This window comes from Panthera pardus, unplaced genomic scaffold (genome assembly GCF_024362965.1).
Source record: "Panthera pardus isolate Hobbes unplaced genomic scaffold, ASM2436296v1 HiC_scaffold_24, whole genome shotgun sequence".
Classification (NCBI taxonomy): domain Eukaryota; kingdom Metazoa; phylum Chordata; class Mammalia; order Carnivora; family Felidae; genus Panthera; species Panthera pardus.
Window position 1 is genome coordinate 45230893 of NW_026526810.1, and position 21309 is coordinate 45252201.

The 21309-nt window shown below is 34.8% G+C and overlaps 1 protein-coding gene across 5 annotated transcripts in view; it reads left to right on the forward strand.

Annotated features, from left to right (window-relative positions):
* The window catches only part of DMXL2 (Dmx like 2), a 151387-nt gene that overhangs the window by 28848 nt on the left and 101230 nt on the right, over window positions 1–21309 (forward strand). For 4 of the 5 annotated variants that reach the window (XM_053889065.1, XM_019442122.2, XM_053889066.1 and 1 more), the window contains exons 3-6: window positions 378–449; window positions 2700–2778; window positions 3572–3707; window positions 4579–4645. In XM_053889065.1, the coding sequence (XP_053745040.1) occupies window positions 378–449; window positions 2700–2778; window positions 3572–3707; window positions 4579–4645 (354 nt within the window). Of the gene's footprint in view, window positions 1–377; window positions 450–2699; window positions 2779–3571; window positions 3708–4578; window positions 4646–15192; window positions 15308–21309 lie in introns of those variants that run through there. The other variant, XM_053889067.1, reaches the window with a different exon arrangement.

The window sequence follows — 21309 nt, forward strand, 5'->3', positions numbered from 1 at the left end:
TTGATATCTTTTTCTGCTTCTCATGGTTTTTATATTATTTTTCACTGGATTATAAAATTTCTGGCAAATGTGCCATTGAAATGCTATCTTTGTTAATAAAGTTATTCCTATGTTAAAAAAATTCTTACAGAAAAGGATGATTTCTTTGAATAGTTCAACCTTGTATTTGATATGTAAAGTAAAGCCTGATGAATTTTTGACAACAGGGAAGGGATTCTTAAATCCAATTCTTTTCCAGTTATATTTATGGGGTGGAATAAATCATGAATACTGTGTTGGGATTGTATTATATGTAATTAGCTTATACATTATTGTGAAAAGGATGTTGTCTTTATTTTCTTTTCCTAAATGTTAATGCTTTGTTCATTTCTTTTTAGATTGCAGCTTCGTATGGTAATGCTGTTTGTATTTTTGAGCCCTTGGGCATAAATTCTCATAAGAGAAATTGTGTAAGTATTCAGTGGTAGTAGAAGTTTTTTAGAGTTAAGTTTAGAATCCAGTTGATAGCAGTAAAGAGTGCCTTACAAGAGCTAGTGCTGAATGTGGTCTGGAATACCCATCTGAAGTTGGTCTGGTGCTTTTGATGGTAAGATCTTCTACATTCACTAGAGATATACCCCTAGACCTTTTAGAAACCTAGTTTTCTATAATATTGCTAATTGAGATTTACCTTGTTAATTGTAATCTACCTTAGTTGAACTACTATTTTTTCTTGTCTAGATTGCTGGAGTAGTCTCTGATATGTTTTATATCCTTCTCTTCTCTTTTCTCAACACAGCAGGTCATGACACACTTCTCCACCTAAAACTCCCTATTTCTCTCAGACACAAAGCCAAAAAGCCTTACAATACACTCTATAGTCTTTTTTCCCTCTAGTACTCACTTAACACCTCTCAGAGCTCGACTCCTACGATTTTTGTCCTCTAATGTTACTCCAGCCACACTGGCATTTTTATTCTTTGAACAGTTACTTTCCCATCTTAGGTCTTTGCATTGTTTTTTCTCTTGTCTGGAATGTTTTTCTTTCTCTGGGTAACTCCAAGGTCAGCTCCTGCAGATCCTGTAAGTATTTTCTCAATAATACCTTCCCAATGGGGATCCGCCCATTTTTAAAATTGCCCATTTTAAAACAAAACCACTTTTATTTTAACCCCTCATCCTTCTATTTTAAACTTTTTCCCCACAGCATTTATCTTATTTGTTATTTACTGTTTAGAATGTAAGCTCCATGAGGGTATGGAGCTTTGTTTCTTTTGTTCATTGGTGCATCTGAAGTACTTAGAACAAGACCTGGAACACAATAGGTGCTTCTAAATACTTGTTGAGTGAAGGAGTTAGGAGCTTAGGTAAACTCACTAATCAGCTAAATGGTCTAGCATATCACATTGAGAACCAACCATTCAAATTCATTCTAGGTGCTATATTTTATTTTACTTAAAATTCACAGGGGCGCCTGGGTGGCTCGGTCAGTTAAGCATCTGACTCTTGATTTCGGCTCAGGTCATGATCTCATGGGTTTGTGAGTTTGAGCCTTGCATCCAAATCTGCATTGATGGTGTGGAGTCTGCTCGAGATTCTCTCTCTCCCTCTCTTCCCCTCTCCCCCCACCAATAAATAAATAAACTTAAATATAAATATAAATAAATATATATGTATATATTTATAAATATATATAATTATTTTTAGATAATGAAATTCAGGTTTTGCAGTTATTTTAAAATTCTGGCTCTGGATGGTCATGATACCTTGAATGAAGTATTTGTTAAGTATTTAAAAAGTATCATACAGAGAGAGGGAATTTCTGTTTATTAAATTATTACTACTTGCCGAGCAGTTGATGTATAACTTGCCTAAGGTGATGTGGCTTTACATGCACTATACTTTACAAAAGGACATTGTGTATTTATGTACTACAAAGAAATATCTCAACTTTTTTCACTTACTGTATTTCATGGCAAAGGCCTTTGACTTTTGCACTTTAAATCTTTCTTTTAGAATGAAAATAGAAAAAAGACTGGAAATTAGTCAAATAAATATAATACACATAATATAGATTTGTGGATTGTATATATTGTGTGGTTCAAATTTGTTGACTTTGGGAGATACATCTAGTTTTATTTTAGATGTTGAGCCCATAGGATTATGATAATTTTCACTTCCTTCTAATGTGCATTTGTTTTCACAAACATGTATTGAGTGTCTGCATATGTTCCAGCCATTACAGCACTCAAGACACAAAGCTTATTATGGCATAATTCCTACCTTGAAGAGCTGGAGTTTACTAGGAGATTCAGACACATGCATGTGGCCACTGTTAAAATGGGATATAAAGGGTACCATGGCTGCTGCCGGGATGTCAGCAGAGGTGGTGATTTAGCTGGATATAGATGTAAGCATGGGAGCTTGCAGGTGGAGAAGAGAGAAAAAGCATGTCCTACATCTAAGAATGTGTTTATAGACATGGAAGGAAGCCTGAGAGAACATGCTTTGGGCATGGCAAGCAGCTTGATGTGGTAGAGTAAATAATAAGTAACTATTGGAAGTTAGTTTAGGAGCAATATTTTCAAAATAATAGTGAAATATTTACATCTTTGTTTTAGATCATAAAGTCTTAAGGTGAATAAAATGATAAAATGGTAATATTTGTGGATATTACTTTAAAAACATATATGTTTCTTTTTTCTTTCTATATGTTTCAGCAACTCAAGTGTCAGTGGCTTAAAACGGGGCAGTTTTTTTTGAGTTCTGTGACATACAATTTAGCATGGGACCCTCAAGGTATTTAGTGATTATATTTAGAAATTATAAAGACTAAATGTTCATTTAGAAATGTCTGATTACAATGTAATATAGTTTCTCATAATAAAATGGTCAGTGTAGAATATTTTCTTTTTGTTAGTGAATGAGTGTATTTTTTTTTCTTCTTGGTATACACTGCTTTGTACAGTGCTTAATTTACTTTGAGTTCTGTGCTTTTATTCCCTGCCTTTGAATGTTTTATTCTAGGAAACAGTGATGATTTGTTTCCTTAGTTAACACTTACACTGTGTTTAATAAGAAATAAACTCAGAAATAAAACAGGGCCAAAAAAAAAAACCCCTATCTCATTTATTTTTTGTGTTTTAGGAAATTTTGTCTTTAAATTTGAAAGATTAGAAACCCCTAATGATAATGGCCATTGCCCCTCTTTACATTCATGATTAATAAGGTTAATTTTGTAGAAAAACAAATTTCATTAATCTTTAGTTCTGTTTTATATCCTGAGAACATTCTATGTTTACATAACAGAGTGTTTTGCGTTTGTTTTGTTATTGTACTTTTGCTTTTTTTGTTTTGTTTTGTTTTTAAGATTTACCTGATACACAGTAGCTCTTTGCCAGTAAGCTTTTCTTTTTTGTTGTCAAGTTTCACCCGAGACTTACCCTTTCTTGTGTAGTGGATTCTTAGAACTTTGAAATGGATATGTCTTGGTTTTCACAGAATAGTTTATAAACCTAAATATAAGCCCACATGTGCAATTCTTTCTCCAGATAAGCCATGCGTATTCATTAGAACTTTCTTTAATTTTCAGATAACAGATTGTTGACAGCAACCGATTCTATTCAGTTGTGGGCTCCTCCAGGAGGTGACATTCTGGAAGAGGAGGAAGAAATTGATAATAAAATTCCTCCAGTTTTAAATGATTGGAAGTGCATCTGGCAGTGCAAGTTAGTGTCTAACTCTGTTGTTCTCATTAATTAAAAAAACCAGTCATCCTAAAATATGTTCCCTTGCACAGTGATCTCTGTTTTTTGATAGTACCATTACATTTAGAAGCCTAGAAAGTGGACTTCTTCTTTTTAAAAAATTTTTTTTTTAATGTTTATTTATTTTTGAGACAGAGAGAGACAGAGCATGAACAGGGGAGGAGCAGAGAGAGAGGGAGACACAGAATCTGAAACAGGCTCCAGGCTCTGAGCTGTCAGCACAGAGCTCGACGCGGGGCTCGAACTCACAGACAGTGAGATCATGACCTGAGCCGAAGTCGGACGCTTAACCGACCAAGCCACCCAGGCGCCCCGAAAGTGGACTTCTTCTAACCCAAACCCATATTAACCTTTCCTCTGTGTTACAGTTGATTGGTTAAAAAAAGGACAAAAATATTTTTCGAGTTACAACCTCAGGACTTGGGAATTACTCCTTAATGGATGAGATGTAGATAGGGATGGGGAAGAGGAAGATGTGATACAAGTTGCCAGCTACTCTTAAGTGGAAGAATGGCTATACCACTGACAGTATGGATTATGTGCAGGGACCCACTTAGCCAGGGGAGATGGGTGAGCTCAGTTTTTAACTTGTTATATTTTGGACATTCATGGGGCAGGTAGGTGGAGATCTCTTTTATGCATGTTGATTGCATTCTTCTTTGGATCTCCAAAGTCAGCTTTGGATTGGTTTTCATAATTAATTTGTATTTTAAGGGAGATGAAAACACTCTTGTTCTGATATGTTATGAAAATCTTGTTTTGACCATTTATATATACAGTGTTCCAGATTTTAAAAATGCAGACTGGTTAACTTTTTTTTTTTTTTTTTTAGAACCTCAGTGTCTGTACATTTGATGGAATGGTCCCCTGATGGTGAATATTTTGCTACTGCTGGAAAGGTAAAGGACCAAATAAAACATAAACAAAAGAAATAAAAAAACAAAAAATGTTCCTTTTTCATTGTCATTTTCAGTTTTCTCATCTGAGAAAAATAGGGGTAATCATACTCTGCAAAGCTGGCCTCAGAAAAAGTGATAGTATTTTTAAATTTTTTTTTTTTTAACGTTTATTTATTTTTGAGACAGAGAGAGACAGAGCATGAACAGGGGAGGGGCAGAGAGAGAGGGAGACACAGAATCTGAAACAGGCTCCAGGCTCTGAGCTGTCAGCACAGAGCCCGACGCGGGGCTCGAACTCATGGACCGTGAGATCATGACCTGAGCCGAAGTCGGACGCTTAACCGACCGAGCCACCCAGGCGCCCCAAAATAGTGATAGTATTAATGGGAGATCTGGTATGCTCCCCGTAGGTAGTAGGCACTTAGAAAATAAATGTTATTTGACTTTGTTTAAAATTTACATTTTACAAAATTAATTTTTATGTTTAAAGAATAGCATATGTATGTAATTTAAGAAGTGAAATAGTACTACTAGATTCACAATGGAAAGAAGTACTCCTTTCATCCCATTCTTATTCCTGTGTCCTGAGGGAGTTACTTGTCAAATTGCGTGTTTTGGTATTTCCTTTCATGTTTCTAAGTAACTTGCTAATGTTCCCATTTCTTGATTTTTTTTTTCCTTTTAGTTTTATGTATCCTCTCTTTTCTTCCTGTGGAATCTGAGACTTCAGTCCACTGGCTGATGTCCCCCATCCCCATCTCTACTTTTGCCACATATACACATTGACTTCCCTTCCTCCTGTCTTGCTGATGTAGATATCTCATAACATTTGGGTAAATATTCACATTGCTAAGATTGTGTAAAATGCTCTTCACAGAATAATTACTTTGGAGTTACTAGTAACTTTGTTTTACTATTTGCTTCATTTTGTATATACCTAATTCACCCCCAAACCTCTGGCAGTCTTTGGATCTCCTCTTGCTATAATCCCACATAAGAGTTACCCTGGAAACTTTTTTGCCCCCACTCTGGCTTAGTTGCTCTCCAAGCCTAAAATAGCAGAGCTGTCATTTTTGAATTTTATGAACCTTAGGAGATTCTGTTTGCCCTGTTTCTTAGCATCATTTATCTTCTTCCCTTGCCTGATAGGGATACTCTTTAGTAGATTCCTGAAAAGGGTGAATGGGAAAAAAAAAAATTGAAGGTATTGCAAGCCTAAAGAGTTCTTTTTTTATGCTTGATTTGGCTAGGACTAGAATTGTGTTGAAAATTTTCTCTCAGGGTTATGTCCTGGTTCTGTTGCTTTCTAGCTACCAGTGTTGCTATTTGAGAAGTACAGTGCCATTAGGACTGCCCTCCCTGCCCATCTCCACCTTATAGAGGTTTTAAGAATCTTCTGGTGTTTTCAGGTGCCTGAGTGGCTCAGTCGGTTAAGCATCTGACTTTGGCTCAGGGCATGATCTCATGGTTTGTGAGTTCGAGCCCCACACTAGACTCTGAACTGACAGCATGTATCCTGCTTGGGATTCTCTCTCCTCCTCTCTCTGCCCCTCCTCTCCTTGCTCTCCATCTCTCTTTCTCAAAAATAAGTAAATACACATTGAAAAAAATCCACAGGATAAAGTTTAATTGTATTTAATTGTTGTATTATATACAACTTTTATATATATAACTTTTTATATGTATATAACTTTTTTATATATATACATATATACACGTATATGTGTGTATATATATATATATACATATATACATATATATATATTTTATATATGTATAACTTTTTTTATATGTATAACTTTTATATTACACTAAAACACAAGAATAGGTTTTCCAAGAACACCAGAGTTTATCCTTTTTAGTTCATCTCTAGTTGTAGAACACTCTCAACTGTTTTGTGGCTGAATAATTAGTTGATCCAGAGATAGTTGCTCAACAGGTGACAATATAGACAGGAAGACTGCACAATATTATTGACAGAGAGACTGCAATCATGTGCAGTTCAGTAGTTACCTAATAACAATTTCAAAGTAGTAAGGAGTGTAAAAACGATTTTGAGATATTTACAGCAAATGTCGTGTAATCTTAAAACATCTGTGATTTCTGTTAGAGACAGAGTCATAGGTACCACTAATACCACTTTGGTCTGTCGCTTTTATTTGTAACTGAACTTTAGCATTTCCTTCAGTTAGCAGTTATGAAAATAGAGAAGTAATTGTTTTTCACCACTCTAGTTCATGGTAACTCTGAGTCTTAGTTGTCTTGGTTTCTCAAGAAGCAGATTCTGAGACAAGGATTCAAATATAAGTAATTCATGTGGGGAATGATCACCAAGAAATATACTGGATTTAAGGCAGGGAAGTGAAGGGGCTGAATAAAGGGTATGCTATCATGCAAGTGACTAACAAGTTGGGATCTCTGGGTAACTCTGGGAGCTGGTGTTCCTCACAACATCGTGTTCCTCACAACATCATGTTCCTCACACATGTTCTTCATATGTATCAGTTGTTGGTTGGGCGCTGGTTATGGTATAGCAGTAGTTCTCAGCACTCAAAAACAAGTCCTAGGAAACTTCAGGCAGAGATACGTAGATGCCATAAGTTAGAAGTTGCACACTAAAATGGTAAGGCATGAGAGCATACAGGGTGTATCAAAAATATCTTTATATCTTAGAATTCTGTCAACAGGCTCCTGGGGTTAGAGGACCTCAAAGAACCTGTGCCCTAAAATCTGGACATTTTGTGTTTTTGTTTTCCACATTTATGTCTAAAATCTATGTGGAATCATTTTTAGATACGATTTAAGGAAGAGGTTGATTTTTTTCTATATTGTTACCCAGTTGTCCAGCACACTATTGAAAAGCCTCTTCTCTCTCCATTGCTCTGTAATACCACTTTTGTCATAGATTTCAATGTCCATATTTGTGTGGATCTGTGTCTGGGTTATTTTCTCTAGTCCATTGGTCTTTTGTTGCACCAGCGTCACTTGTCTTAATTGCTATAGCTTTTGAATTGTTTTGATATCTGGTAGAACAAGTCCTCCTATCTTGTTCTTCTTAAAGATGGTCTTATGTTTTCTTGGTCCTTTGTATGTTCAAATTAGTGTTTGGGTAAATACCCAATAGTGAAGTTACTGGATCATATGATACTTCTGTTTTTAAGTTTTTGAGGCACCTCCATACTGTTTTCCACAGTGGCTCCATCAGTTTACATTCCCACCACCAGTGCATGAGGCTTCCTTTTTTCCCACATCCTTGCCAAGGCCCTTGGTATTTTCATGTAAATTTTAGGATGAGCCTGAAAAATTTTAAAAAACAAACAAAAAAACTTCTTGTGATTTCGATTGGTATTGCATTGACTCTATAGGTCAGTTTGGGGAGAATTGATATCTTTACAATTGAGTGTCCATCATGAATGCAACATATCCCTTCATTTATTTTAGAATTTTTAATTTTTCTTAGTATTCTTTTATATTTTATGTAGAGTCCCTAAACATTTATTATATTCATTCCTAAATATTTGATATTTTTTGATATTGCTATGAATGGCATCATAATATAAATTTAATTTTATAATTGTGAATGGTAGATAGAAATGAAATTAATTTTTTATATTGGTTTTAAACCTAGCAAATGTTACTGATAAAGTCACTGATTCTATTAAATCCTCTGTAGATCTTTCGTTTTTCTCTGTACATAATTATCTGTGAATATTGAGAGTTTTATTTCATCCTTTCTAAATCTCAAATGTTTTGTATCTTTTCCTTTTTTTTACTACAGTATGTAGGACCTCTAGTATAATGTTGAATAAAATTAGTGAGAGTAGATATCTTTTTCTTACTCCCAATTTCAAGAGGATACCTTTCACTGTGTTACCTTTGATTATGATGTTTACTGTAGGTGTTCGTTCTCGGCTAAAGGACATTTCCTTATTTATAGTTTGTTAGAATTTTTTTTTTTTTTAAATCACAAATGATGTTGAATCTTAGGAAATATTTTCCCTGAATCTATTGAGATTATAATTTTTTTCTTTTTACTCTTTTTTTTTAAAAAATGGTTTTAATGTTTATTTATTTTTGAGAGAGAGAGAGAGAGAGCGCACGCACACGCGCGCGCGAAGTTGGGGAGGGGCAGAGAAAGAGGAAGACACAGAATCTGAAGCAGGCTCAGGGCTGTCAGCACAGGGCCTGATGTGGGGCTCAAACCCACAAACTGTGAGATCATGACCTGATGCTCAACTTACTGAGCCACCCAGGCGCCCCATCTTTTTGTACTCTTTTAATAAGATAAATAGTTGGGCTTATTTTCAAGTATTAAATAAGCCTTGTGTTTCTAGAATAACCCTAAGTTGATTATAATGTATTATTCTTGCTGGATTTGGTTTGCTAATATTTTCTTCAAGATTTATGAGATCTATCTGTGTGTTAGAGTAAGATCACGTTGGTATATGTTATGGACTGAACATGGCCCCCCAACCCCCATTCATATGTTAAACCCTACCCCCCAATGTGATGGGATTTGGCTATGAGGCTTTTGAAAGGTACTTACTGTTAGATGAGGTGTGATGAGCATATCACCCTCATATAGGAATAGTGAGTACTTTTATAAGAAGAGACACCAGAGAGCTTGTTCTCCTTCTGTGACATGAATACATAGCAAGAAAGTAGTTGTCTGCAAGCCAGAAAGAGAGGTCCACCAACTTGATCATTCTGGCAGCCACATCTCAGCCTCCAGCCCTCAGAACTGTGAGAAAATACATTTGTTTAAGCCACTCAGTCTATGGTATTTTGTTATGTCAGTCCAAGCTCACCAATACAGCATAGCATGCCAGACATGCTATAATCTCGCCCATTCTGAAACAAGTAAACAACAGTACCAAAACTTTCTCTTGACCTTCTCTCAGCTTTTGCCACATTTCTTTGTCCCCCTTATAGCACCTTCAGAGAGTTGCTTATAGTTGCTGTCTCCAAGTTTTTCTCTTCATTCTCTCTTCTGAAAGAGTCATTAGTGAATTCCTGTTACCAAATCCTGTGGTTAGTGCTTACTTACCCTAATGGCATGAATTAACACAGTTGGTTACTTCCTCACCCTTGAACACTTTCTTCAGTTTACTTTCAGGACACCATACACTCTCTTGATTTGCTTTTTAACTCTCTGACTGTCCCTCATTAGTTTGTTGGGATCACCTTTTCTTCCCTACTTTAAAATTTTGAAGTACCCTAGGGCTTATTTCTTAGACCTCTCCTCTGACCATACTCACTCCCTTGGTGATCTCCTCTTATCTCATGGCTTTAAGTGCATTTAGATTTGTATCTTTTGCCTGTAACTCTCCCCTGAGCTCCAGGCTAATTGTATGTGCATGTATGTGTGTATGTATGTGCACACACTACACACATGTATACACACACTATACACACATGTACACATACACACACACTACACACATACATAAAACTAAATTTTTTAAGTTTTAATTTAAAAAAATACATCAGATGATATACATGCCAAAATACATGTTTTAAGGAAAACCTAAGTGGATACAATAGTGCCATTAATTGTATTTGAAAGAGGGTAATAGGAAAACATGCTTCAAATGCAGCATAGCGTGCACAACACTACCCAAGCTGATGTCAGGGCAGTGACTATCTGGGAACATTATAAAGCTGCTTTTCAGTGTAAATCTAGAGTAGCTCTCTGATCACACTGAATTTGTCCTCCATTAAATCATCATGATGGCTTCATCTACAACAGACTTGTTAAATCAAAGGAATGACTAGCCTTACTAATCATTTGTGAGTATATTGTGACCCTAAGAAATATGAGTAACAAAAAGAACAAATCTGTAGGTATGGCCATTTTTTCATGGTCAAGTTTTAGGAGTAGTGGAATGCTAGTTTTTAAAGATGAAAGCTTTAAAGGTGACTGCCTAGTTTTAGAGATCAAAGGCAAAAATTATATTCTTTTTTTTTAAAGTAGGCTTCATGCCCAGTGCAGAGCCCAATATGGGGCCTGAACTCATTACCCTGAGATCAAGACCTGAGCTGAGATTAAGAGTTAGACACAACCAATGGAGCCACCTAGGCGCCCCTATTCTTTTTCAAACTATTTTTCCAGTGATTCTGATGTTTTCCTTTTATTAACCTTGTTTTTCAGACATTATGGAAAACTCTTCTTGCATCTCTACATTCTACACAGAAATGTTAAATATTAGTTTTTTTTTAATTCGTAGGTGATTGAATTGGCTTGTCAAGTTTTTCAGTGTTTGTTGTTTTTTATTTTAGAGTGTGTGTGTGTGTGTGTGTGTGTGTGTGTGTGAGAGAGAGAGAGAGAGAGAGAGAGAGAGAGAGAGAGAGAATGGGGGAGAGGGGCAGAAGGAGAGAAAAAGAGAATCCCAAGCAGGCTCCACACTCAGCCCAGAGCCCGATGAGGGACTCAATCCCATGACCCTGAGATCATGACCTGAGCCAAAATCAAGAGTCAGATGCCCCATGATGTACTTTTTTTTTTTTTTTTTTTTAGAGTTTATTTATTTATTTTGAGAGAGAGGGAGACAGAGAGAAAGAGAGAGAGAGGGAATCTCAAGCAGGCTCTGCACTGCAGGGCTCAAACTCACTGCGAGATCGCTACCTGAGCCAAAGTTGGATGGTTAACCAACTGAGCCACCCAGGCACTCCAGTGCTCTGTTTAAATGTCACTTTTTTAAGGAAACCTCCCAGACCAGGTCAAGTCTCTCAAGTATATACTCTCACAGTATGCTTTTAATTTGTAGCACTTATAATTTTATTAAAACCATAATTTGTATCTGTTGTTTTTTTTAAAGAAGTCTCTCCATGCCTAGTGTGAGGCTTGAACTCAACAACCCTGAGATCAAGACCTGAGCTGAGCTGAGATCAAGAGTCTGACCCTTAATTGACTGAGCCATCCAAGCGCCCCAACAATAATTTGTATCTTTATTTACTGTTGTCTTCCCTTCTGGAGTATAAGCTCTGTACAACTAGCAATTATATTTTGTTGTCTTCTATCTCTTCCTTCCCTTCTCCTAACTATATTCCCATCAGTTTATTTATTTTTTTTATTATTTTTTTATCCCCATCAGTTTATACAGTGCCCGCATCGAGTAAAGATTTATTGTTTGAGTGAATCAAGTGACCATTTTGTAGTATATAAGCAGTTAATAGCACATCATTATCCATTTATATGTTACAGACTAATTTTGTTTTTAAGGCTGAAACAGTCTGAAAGCTATTGAATTTTCTCAGAGTAAAATTTAGCTCTTTAGCAGATCTGTATCTGGACATGATCACATGAAATAGAAGTCTTATAAAATATATTAAAATGCATGTAATTGGATTCAATTAAGAATAGTGTATTAATGTAAATTACAAGATGTCTATCTTCTCTAAGTCTACCTTCTACCCTCTAGGTCCATCTGTGTTGTTGCAGATGTCAAGATTTCATTCTTTTTTATGGCTGAGTAGTATTTCTGTCTGTGTGTGTGTACACACCATATCTTCTTTATCCATTCATCTTTTGATGGACATTTAGGTTGCTTCTATATCTTGGTGATTGTAAATAATGCTGCAGTAAATACAGCATTGCATATATCTTTCAAATTAGTGCTTTTGTTTTCTTTGGTTAAATGCCCATCAGTGAAATTACTGGATTATATGGTAATTCTATATTTAATATTTTGAGGAACATCCGTAATGTTTTCCAAAGTGGCTGCACCAATTTGCATTTCCACCAAAAGTGCACGAGGGTTCCTTTTTCTGCACATCCTCACCAACACTTGTTATTTCTTGTGTTTTTGATTTTAGCCATTCTGACAAGTGTGAAGTGATATTGTGGTTTTGACATGCATTTCGTGATGACTAGTGTTAAGCATTTTTTTCATGTGTCTGTTGGCCATCTGTATGTCTTCTTTGCAAAAATGTCTATACATGTCCTCTGCCCATTTTTTAAATTGGATTATTTGTGTGGTTTTTGTGTGTGTGTGTGTTGTATAAGTTCTTTATATGTTTTGGATATTAAACCCTTACCAGATAAATAATTTGCATATATCATTCAGTAGGTTGCCTTTTTGTTTTGTTGATGGTTTTCTTCACTGTATAAAATCTTTTTATTTTGGTATAGCCCCAATAGTTTCATTTAGCTTTTGTTTCCCTTGCTTCAGGAGACAAATCTAGAAAATGTTTCAATGGCTTATGTCAAAGAAATTACTGCCTGTTTTCTTCTAGGAGTTTTACAGTTTCAGGTCTCACATTTAGGTCTTTAATCCATTTTGAGTTTATTTTTGTATATGGTGCAAGAAAGTGGTCCAGTTTCATTCTTTTGCATGTAGTTGTCCAGCTTTTCTAGCCCTGTTTGTTGAAGAGATGGTCTTCTTTCCATTGTATATTTTTGCCACTTTTGTCATAGATTAATTGACCATATAATCATGGATTTATTTCTGGGCTCTCTATTCTGTTCCATTGATCTATGTGTCTCTTTTTGTGACAGCACCATACTGTTTTGATTACTACAGCTTTGTAATATATCTTGAAATCTGGGATTCTGATACTTTCACCTTTCTCATTTGTTTTCAAGATTGCTCTGGCTATTTGGAGTCTTTGTGGTTCCATACAAATTTGAGAATTATTTGTTCTTGTTCTATGAAAATGTTCGTAATATTTTGGTAGGGATTGTATTGAATCTGTAGATTGCTTTGGATACTATGGACATTTTAACAACATTAATTCTTACAGCCCATGAGCATGGAATATCTTTCCATTTGTTTATGTCACCTTCAAATTTTTATAATTTTTAGAGTGCAGGTATTTCACCTCCCTGGTTAAGTTTAATTTTATTCTTTTTGGTACAGTTGTAAATGGGATTGTTTTCTTAATTTCTCTTTCTGCTACCTCATTATTAGTGTATGGAAATGCAACAGGATTCTGTGTATTCATTTTGTATACTGTGATTTTACTGAATCCATTCATCAGTTCTAGTAGTTTTTGGTAGAATCTTTAGGGTTTTCTGTAGACAGTATCATATCATATGCAAATGGTGAAAATTTCATTTATTTCTTACCAATTTGGATACCTTTTATTTCTTTTTCTTTTATTGTTTTGGCTAGGACTTACAGTATTATGTTGAATAAAAGTGAGAGTGGATATTCTTGTCTTGTTCTCTTAGAGGAAGGTCTCTCAGTTTTTCAACATTGAGTATGATGTTAGCTGTGGGTTTTTTCATAGGTAGCCTTTATTTTGTTGAGGTATGTTCCCTCTAAGCCTACTTTGTTGAGGGGTTTCATCATGATTGCATGTTGTACTCTGTCAAATGCTTTTTGTACATCTGTTGAGATTATATGGTTTTTATCCTTTTTCTTGTTAATGTGATGTATCATGTTGATTGATTTGTGAATACTGAACCACCCTTGCATCCCTGGAATACATCTCACTTGGTTGGAGTGAATGAGTTTTTAAAAGGATTCTTGGGGCGCCTGGGTGGCGCAGTCGGTTAAGCGTCCGACTTCAGCCAGGTCACGATCTCACGGTCCGTGAGTTCGAGCCCCGCGTCAGGCTCTGGGCTGATGGCTCAGAGCCTGGAGCCTGTTTCCGATTCTGTGTCTCCCTCTCTCTCTGTCCCTCCCCCGTTCATGCTCTGTCTCTCTCTGTCCCAAAAATAAATAAACGTTGAAAAAAAAAAAATTTAAAAGGATTCTTGGATTCAGTTTGGTAATATTTTGTTTAGGATTTTTGCATCTATATTCATCAGAGATATTGGCCTGTAGTTTTCTTTGTAGTGTCTTTATCTGGTTTTGGTATCAGGGTAATGTTGGCTTCATAGAATGAATTTTCCTTCCTCTTTTATTTTTTGGAATAGTCCCTCATGTAATCTTAATGTTTCTGATTGTCTCTCGTTGCTTACTCATTGTGTTATGTTTGCCTCAGCTGTGTGTCACAATTTTGAGACTATTTTAGGATATATGATCTTTTGACGAGAGGGTCATGTGGTACATTAAAAACTATTAATGACCTGTGTAAGATGATCAGTATTCATTGAACATCTACTGAATTTGAACTCTCATCTCTAATGAATCCAAAAGATTCCTTTGTACTTCAGACACAACTAATAAGACTAAAAAAAGCACATCCTCTCAAATGGGACATCTAGATTTCATGCTCCTCAAAGGTGATTCTGTTTGCATGTTCCATAATACTTAGTTTTTTTTTCTTTGAATTTTTATTACAATAGCCTTAGCAGTTGATTATCATTTTTCCCCAAGTATTAGTCATGCTTTCTTTGCATTAAATTCTCCTAATTCTCCTAAGAGATAAGCATTCTGTAATTCTAATGGAAAGATAAGAATGCCTTACTGGTAAGGATCCTTTAGAGGTTAATAAAATGTGTCGTGGGTTTAAAAAGCTTATTTCCTCACATTTTTGAGAAGATACTACATCTATTTAAGATCTTCATGAAAAAAGAACAGAAACTAACTTTGTAATGTTGGCACTTCCCTCCCCCCCCACCCCCCATCTGTTCTGCTTCTGTTAACAAAGCCAAGTTTGTCTGACTTGATGAAACAGATGGTAACTGTGTGATCTACCACTAGAAGGCATTTTCCACCGCCTCTGCTACATATGACAGGGTTTCAGTTCAGGTGTTGTGGGACTCAAAATCAGGTACCTTGAGAATTTTTAATATTTTTAGTATTTCAGTTCATTGAGTACTTTCTATTTTTGGGGGGCTTAATAGTAATTTAACTTTTTATCTGAACTTTAAAGTCTTACTTGTTAAAGAGCTGTTTTTTCCCCCCACAATGTGTACCTGGTCAAATCTTCAGTTAAAGAATTGTTTGCTTTGCTTGATATGTATTTATTTAAATTTTTTAGGTTTATAAAGTTTATATTTGAACACTTTCTACAAGAGTTGGTTATTTTGTAAAATTTGAAAGTGGTTTAAAATACTCTTTTCTTTGGAAACATTTTTTTTTTTAATAGAGGATTAATGCTTTTGAGTAAAATACTGGGCTTTTTAAGGGCTTGGATAAGAATTTTTGATGAGGGTGATTTTGGCAGGAAGGAAAGCAGTAGGCTACAGAATGTTTCCAGAAGGTTTTCTTCCTCTTGAAATCACTTCCGTGTTCTTAGATTCAATGTTTTGGTTATTTAAGGATTGCCTTCTTGACCTTTTTTCCTTCTTTAAAATGGAATTATCTTTACTTTTTAAATGTGATAATGTATTGTAAAAAACATGCAGAGAAAATGAAAATCCTCTGCCAAATAGTCCTACCTTAAATAAAAAAGTTCACTGTTTTCTATTCAGTATATATTCTTTCAGACTTTTTGTTTCTTTGTAAGCCACATGGAAGTATGTGTGCATATACACACATACTCAAATTAGGTCATATTCTTTAAATTGTCTTTTTCACTTAACGTATAAGATTGCTGTGTCAGTGCACAGCAATTCTTTTTAAAGGTGACATTATTTCCCATTATATTAATGAATATGTGTTTTAACTTAACCAGATAACTATTAATGAACATTAAATAGTTCTGTTTTTTCTATTGCTGTTAAATATGAGCATCCTTGTACATAAATCTTGTCCTGTTGTTTCCTTTTTACAATTAACTTTACTGAAATATAGTTAAGATAAGATAAAATGTATATTTTATGTGTACAGTTCAGTGCGTATTGACAGATTTATGTACTTTGTCAAGATTGCTTTTGCTATTCAAGGTCTTTTGTAGTTCCATATATATTTTAGGATTTCTTGTTCTAGTTCTGTGAAAAATACTGTTGGCATTTTGATAAGGATTGCACTGAATCTATAGATTGCTTTGAGTAGTGTAGACATTTTTACAATATTAATTCTTCCAGTCTATGAATACAGTGTTATCTTTCCATTTGTTTATATCTTCTTTAATTTCTTTCATCAGGGTCTTCTAGTTTTCAGTGTATGGTTCTTTCACCTCTTTGGTTAAATACATTCCTAGGAATTTTATTATTTTTGATTCAATAGTAAATGGGATTGTTTTCTTAATTTTTTTTTTACTATTTTGTTATTAGTGTATAGAAATGCATCAGATTTCTCTATATTGATTTTGTATCCTCCAACTTTATGGAATTCATTTAGTAGGTATGATAGTTTTTTGGTGGAATTTTTAGGGTTTTTTATATGTAGTATGTCATTTGCAAATACTAACAGTTATACTTCAAAATGCCTTTTCTTTCCTTTCTCTTGTCTGATTACTATGGCTAGGACTTCCAGTACTGTGGTGAATGATAATGGTGAGAGTGGACATTTTTGTTTTGTTTCTGATCTTAGGAGAAAGGTTTTAGCTTTTTACCATTGAGTTTGATGTTAGCTGTGGGTTTGTTATATATGGCTTTTATAATGTTGAGGTATGTTCACTCTATACTACTTTGTTTAGTTTTTATCAAGAATGGATGTTTGTCAAATGCTTTCTCTGCATCAGTTAAGATGATCTTAGGAACTTTATCCTTAATTTTGTTAATGTAATATGTCATGCTGATTGATTTGCATAAATTGAACCATCCTTGCATCCTGGAATAAATCCTACTTAATTGTGGTGAATTTTAATTTTTTATAAATTTTAATTTATTTTTGAATTGGTTTGCTAAGATTTTGTTGAGGAGTTTTGCATCTACGTTCATAAGGATTATGATGTAACCTATAATTTTTTGGCCAGAATTGTATAACTATTTTATTTTTGTTTTGGTTTTTATTTTTATGTTTATTTTCCTTCCCTTCCCTTCCCTTCCCTTCCCTTCCCTTCCCTTCCCTTCCCTTTCCTTTCCTTTCGTGTGTGTGTGTTTTGTGTGTGTGTGTGTGTGTGTGTGTCTTTGTGTCTGGTTGTGGTATTAGGGTAATGCTGGCCTCATAGAATGAATTTAGAAGGATTTCTCCCTCTTCTATTTTTTGGAATACTTTAGAAAGATAGGTATTAACTCTTCTTTAAATATTTGGTAGAATTCACTTGTGAAGCCATCAGGTACTGGACTTTTGTTTATTGGCAGTTTTTGATTACCAGTTCAACTTGATTGCTAGTAATTGGTCTGTTCAGATTTTCTATTTCTTTATGATTCAGTTTTGGGAGATTGATGTTTGTAGGAATTTATCCATTTTTTTCTAAGTTCAGTTTGTTGGCATATAGTTTTCTTTGTCATAATCTGTAATTTTTATGTATTTCTGTGGTATTGGTTGTAATTTCTCTTTCATTTCTGATTTTATGTCCTCTGTGTTTTTTCTTTATTAGTCTGGCTAAAGGCTTAATAAATTTATCTTTTCAAAGCATTAGCTCTTAGTCACATTGATCTTTTCTATTCATTTTTATTCTCTATTTCATTTATTTATACTCTAATTTTTATTATTTCCTTTCTTCTACTCATTTTGGGCTTTGTCCTTTTTCTAGTTTCTTTAGCTGTGAGGTTAGATTGAGATTTGTTTGTTTCTTGAGGTACACTTGTATCTCTCTAAACTTCCCTCTTAGAACTACTTTTGTTGCATTCCACAGATTTTGGACCATTGTTTTTCATTTTCATTTGTCTCCATGTTTTTGTTATTTCTTCTTTGATTTTTTCATTGACTCATTGGTTGTTTAGTAGCATCTTGTTTTGCAAACTTCATGTATTTGTTTTTTTCTTTCAGTTTTTTTTTATTATAATTGATTTCTAGTTCATACTGTTGTAGTTAGAAAAGATGGTTGATATGATTTCAGTCTTCTCAAATTTATTTAAAGACTTATTTTGGCCTAATGTGACCTATCCTGGAGAATGTTCTGTGTGTACTTGAAAAGAATGTATTCTGCTGTGTTGGGGTGGAATGTTCTGTTAAGTCCATCTGGTCTAATGTGTTGTTCAAAGACACTGTTTCCTTATTGATTTTCTTTCTGGATGACCTATCCATTAATGCAAGTGGGGTATTGGGATATTTAAGTTCTGTACTATTTTTGTGTTGCTATAAATTCCTCCATTTATGTCTGTTAATATTTGCCTTATATCTTTAGGTGCTCCTGTATTGGGTGCATAGATATTTACAACTGTTATAGCCTCTTGTTGGAGTGATCTCTTTATTATTATGTAAAGCCCTTTTTTGTCTTTTTACAGTTTTTGTTTTTAAGTCTGTGTTATCTGATATGAGTGCTACCTCAGCTTTTTTTTTCTCCTCCATTTGCATCGAATATCTTTCATAATCCCTTCACTTTGTCTGTATTGTCTTTAGGTCTGAAATGAGTCTTGTAGGCAGCATATAGATGAGTATTGTTTTTTTGTTTTTAAAATTTTAATTTATTTTTAAAATTCAAGTATAACATACAGTATAATATTAGTTTTCATGTGTACAATATAATGATTTAATAATTCTGTACATTACTCTGTGCTCATCACAGTAACTGTACTCTTAATTCCCATCACCTTCTTTACCCATCCACCCCTCCCACCTCCCCTCTGGAAACCACCAGTTCTCTATATTTAAGAGTCTGGTTTTTCGTTTTTTTCCTTTGTACATTTATTTTGTTTCTTAAATTCCACATATGACATCAGCTGTACTGAATAAAAAGCTTTTGCACAGTGAAGGAAATCATCAATCATCAACAAAACAAAACACAATCTACTAAATGGGAGAAGATATTTGCAAATTATATATTTGATAAAAGGTTAGTATATGAAATATATAAAAAACTAGTACAACTCCACACCAACCCCCCCCCCCCAATAATACAATTAAAAATGGGCAGAGGACCTGAAGAGACATTTTTCTTTTTTTTTTTTTTTAACGTTTGTTTATTTTTGAGACAGAGATCATGAATGGGAGAGGGTCAGAGAGACAGGGAGACACAGAATCCAAAACAGGCTCCAGGATCTGAGCTGTCAGCACAGAGCCCAACCCGGGGTTCAAACTCACAGACCGCGAGATCATGACCTGAGCCGTAGTAGGACGCTCAACCGACTGAGCCACCCAGGTGCCCCTGAATAGACATTTTTCTAAAGAAGACATACAGATGGCCAACAGACAAATGAAAAGTGCTCAACATCACTAGTCATCAGGATGTGCAAATCAAAACCACAATGAGATCACCTCACAATTGTCAGAATGGCTTAAATAAAAAACACAAGAAATAACAAATGTTGACGAGGATGTGGAGAGAAAGGAACCTTGTGCACTGTTAATGGGAATGCAAGCTAGTACAGCCACTATGGAAAAGAGTATGGACGTTTCTCAGAAATTAAAAGAATTACCGTATGATCCAGTAATTCCATTGATGGGTACTTACCCAAAGAAAACAAAACACTAATTTAAAAAGATACATGTATTCCTGTGTTTATTATAGCATTATTTACAGTTAAAGTAATTATTGATAGGTATGTACTTCTTGCCATTTTGTTAATTGTATTCTGGTTTCTTTATAGTTCATCTCTGTTTCTTTCTTGCTCTCTCCCCTGTGATTTTATGGTTTTCTTTAGTGTTAAATTTGGGATTCTTTATTTTTAGTGTATCTATTGTGCATCTTTGGTTTGTTGTTGCCATGGAGTTTATATATAATACTCTATATAAGTCTGTATTGAGTTAATGTTTGTTTAAGTTCAAACACATTATAAAAGCACTACAGGGGCGCCTGGGTGGCTCAGTCGGTTAAGCGTCCGACCTCGTCTCAGGTCATGATCTCGTGGTTTGTGAGTTCGAGCCGTGCGTCGGGCTCTGTGCTGACAGCTCAGAGCCTGGAGCCTGCTTCAGATTTTGTGTCTCCGTCTCTCTCTGCCCCTTCCCCACTTGTGCTCTGTCTCTCTATCAAAAATAAATAAAAAATGTAAAAAAAAATTAAAAAAGCACATACATTTTTACTCAAGTTTTATGCATATTGTATCATATTTTACATCTCTTAATTTTGTATATACCTTGACCAACTTTTGTATGTATAATTGATTTCACTACTTTTGTGTTTTAACCTTCCACCAGCTTTGAAAGTGATTGATTTACTCTCGTGACTATATGTTTATTTTTGCTAGTAAAAGTTTTTTCTTTTATAGTTTTCTTCTAGTTATGGCCTTTTCTGTCTACTTAAAAGAGTTCCCTTAATATTTCTTACAAGGCTGGTTCAGAGGTGATGAACTCTTTTTTAATTAACTTTTATTTGTCTGGGAAACTCCTTATCTTTCCTTTAGTTCTGAATGATCACCTTGCCTGGTAGAGTATTCTTGGTTGTAGTATTCTTCATTGTAGAGTGTTCTTAGTTTTTCTTCCTTTCAGCGCTTTGAATATATCCTGCCATTCTCTATTGGTCTGCAAAAGTTTCTGCTGAAATAAGCAGCTGATAACCTTACGGAGCTTCTCTTGTATGTAACCATTTTCTTTGGCTGCTTTTATGATTCTCTATCTTTAATTTTTGCCATTTTCATTGTTGTGCATCTTGGTGTGGACCTCCTTGGGTTCATCTTGTTTGGGGCTTTCTTTGCTTCCTGGGCCTGGATATCTGTTTTCCTTCCCCACGTTAGGGAGGTTTTTAGGTAATATTTCTTCAAATAAATTTTCTATTCTCTTCTCTCTCTTCTTCTTCTAGGATCCTTATCATGTGAATGTTACTATGCTTGATGATATCACAGAGATCCCTTAACCTAGCTTCATTTTTTATGACTTTTTTCCTTTATGCTGTTCAGCTTGGAT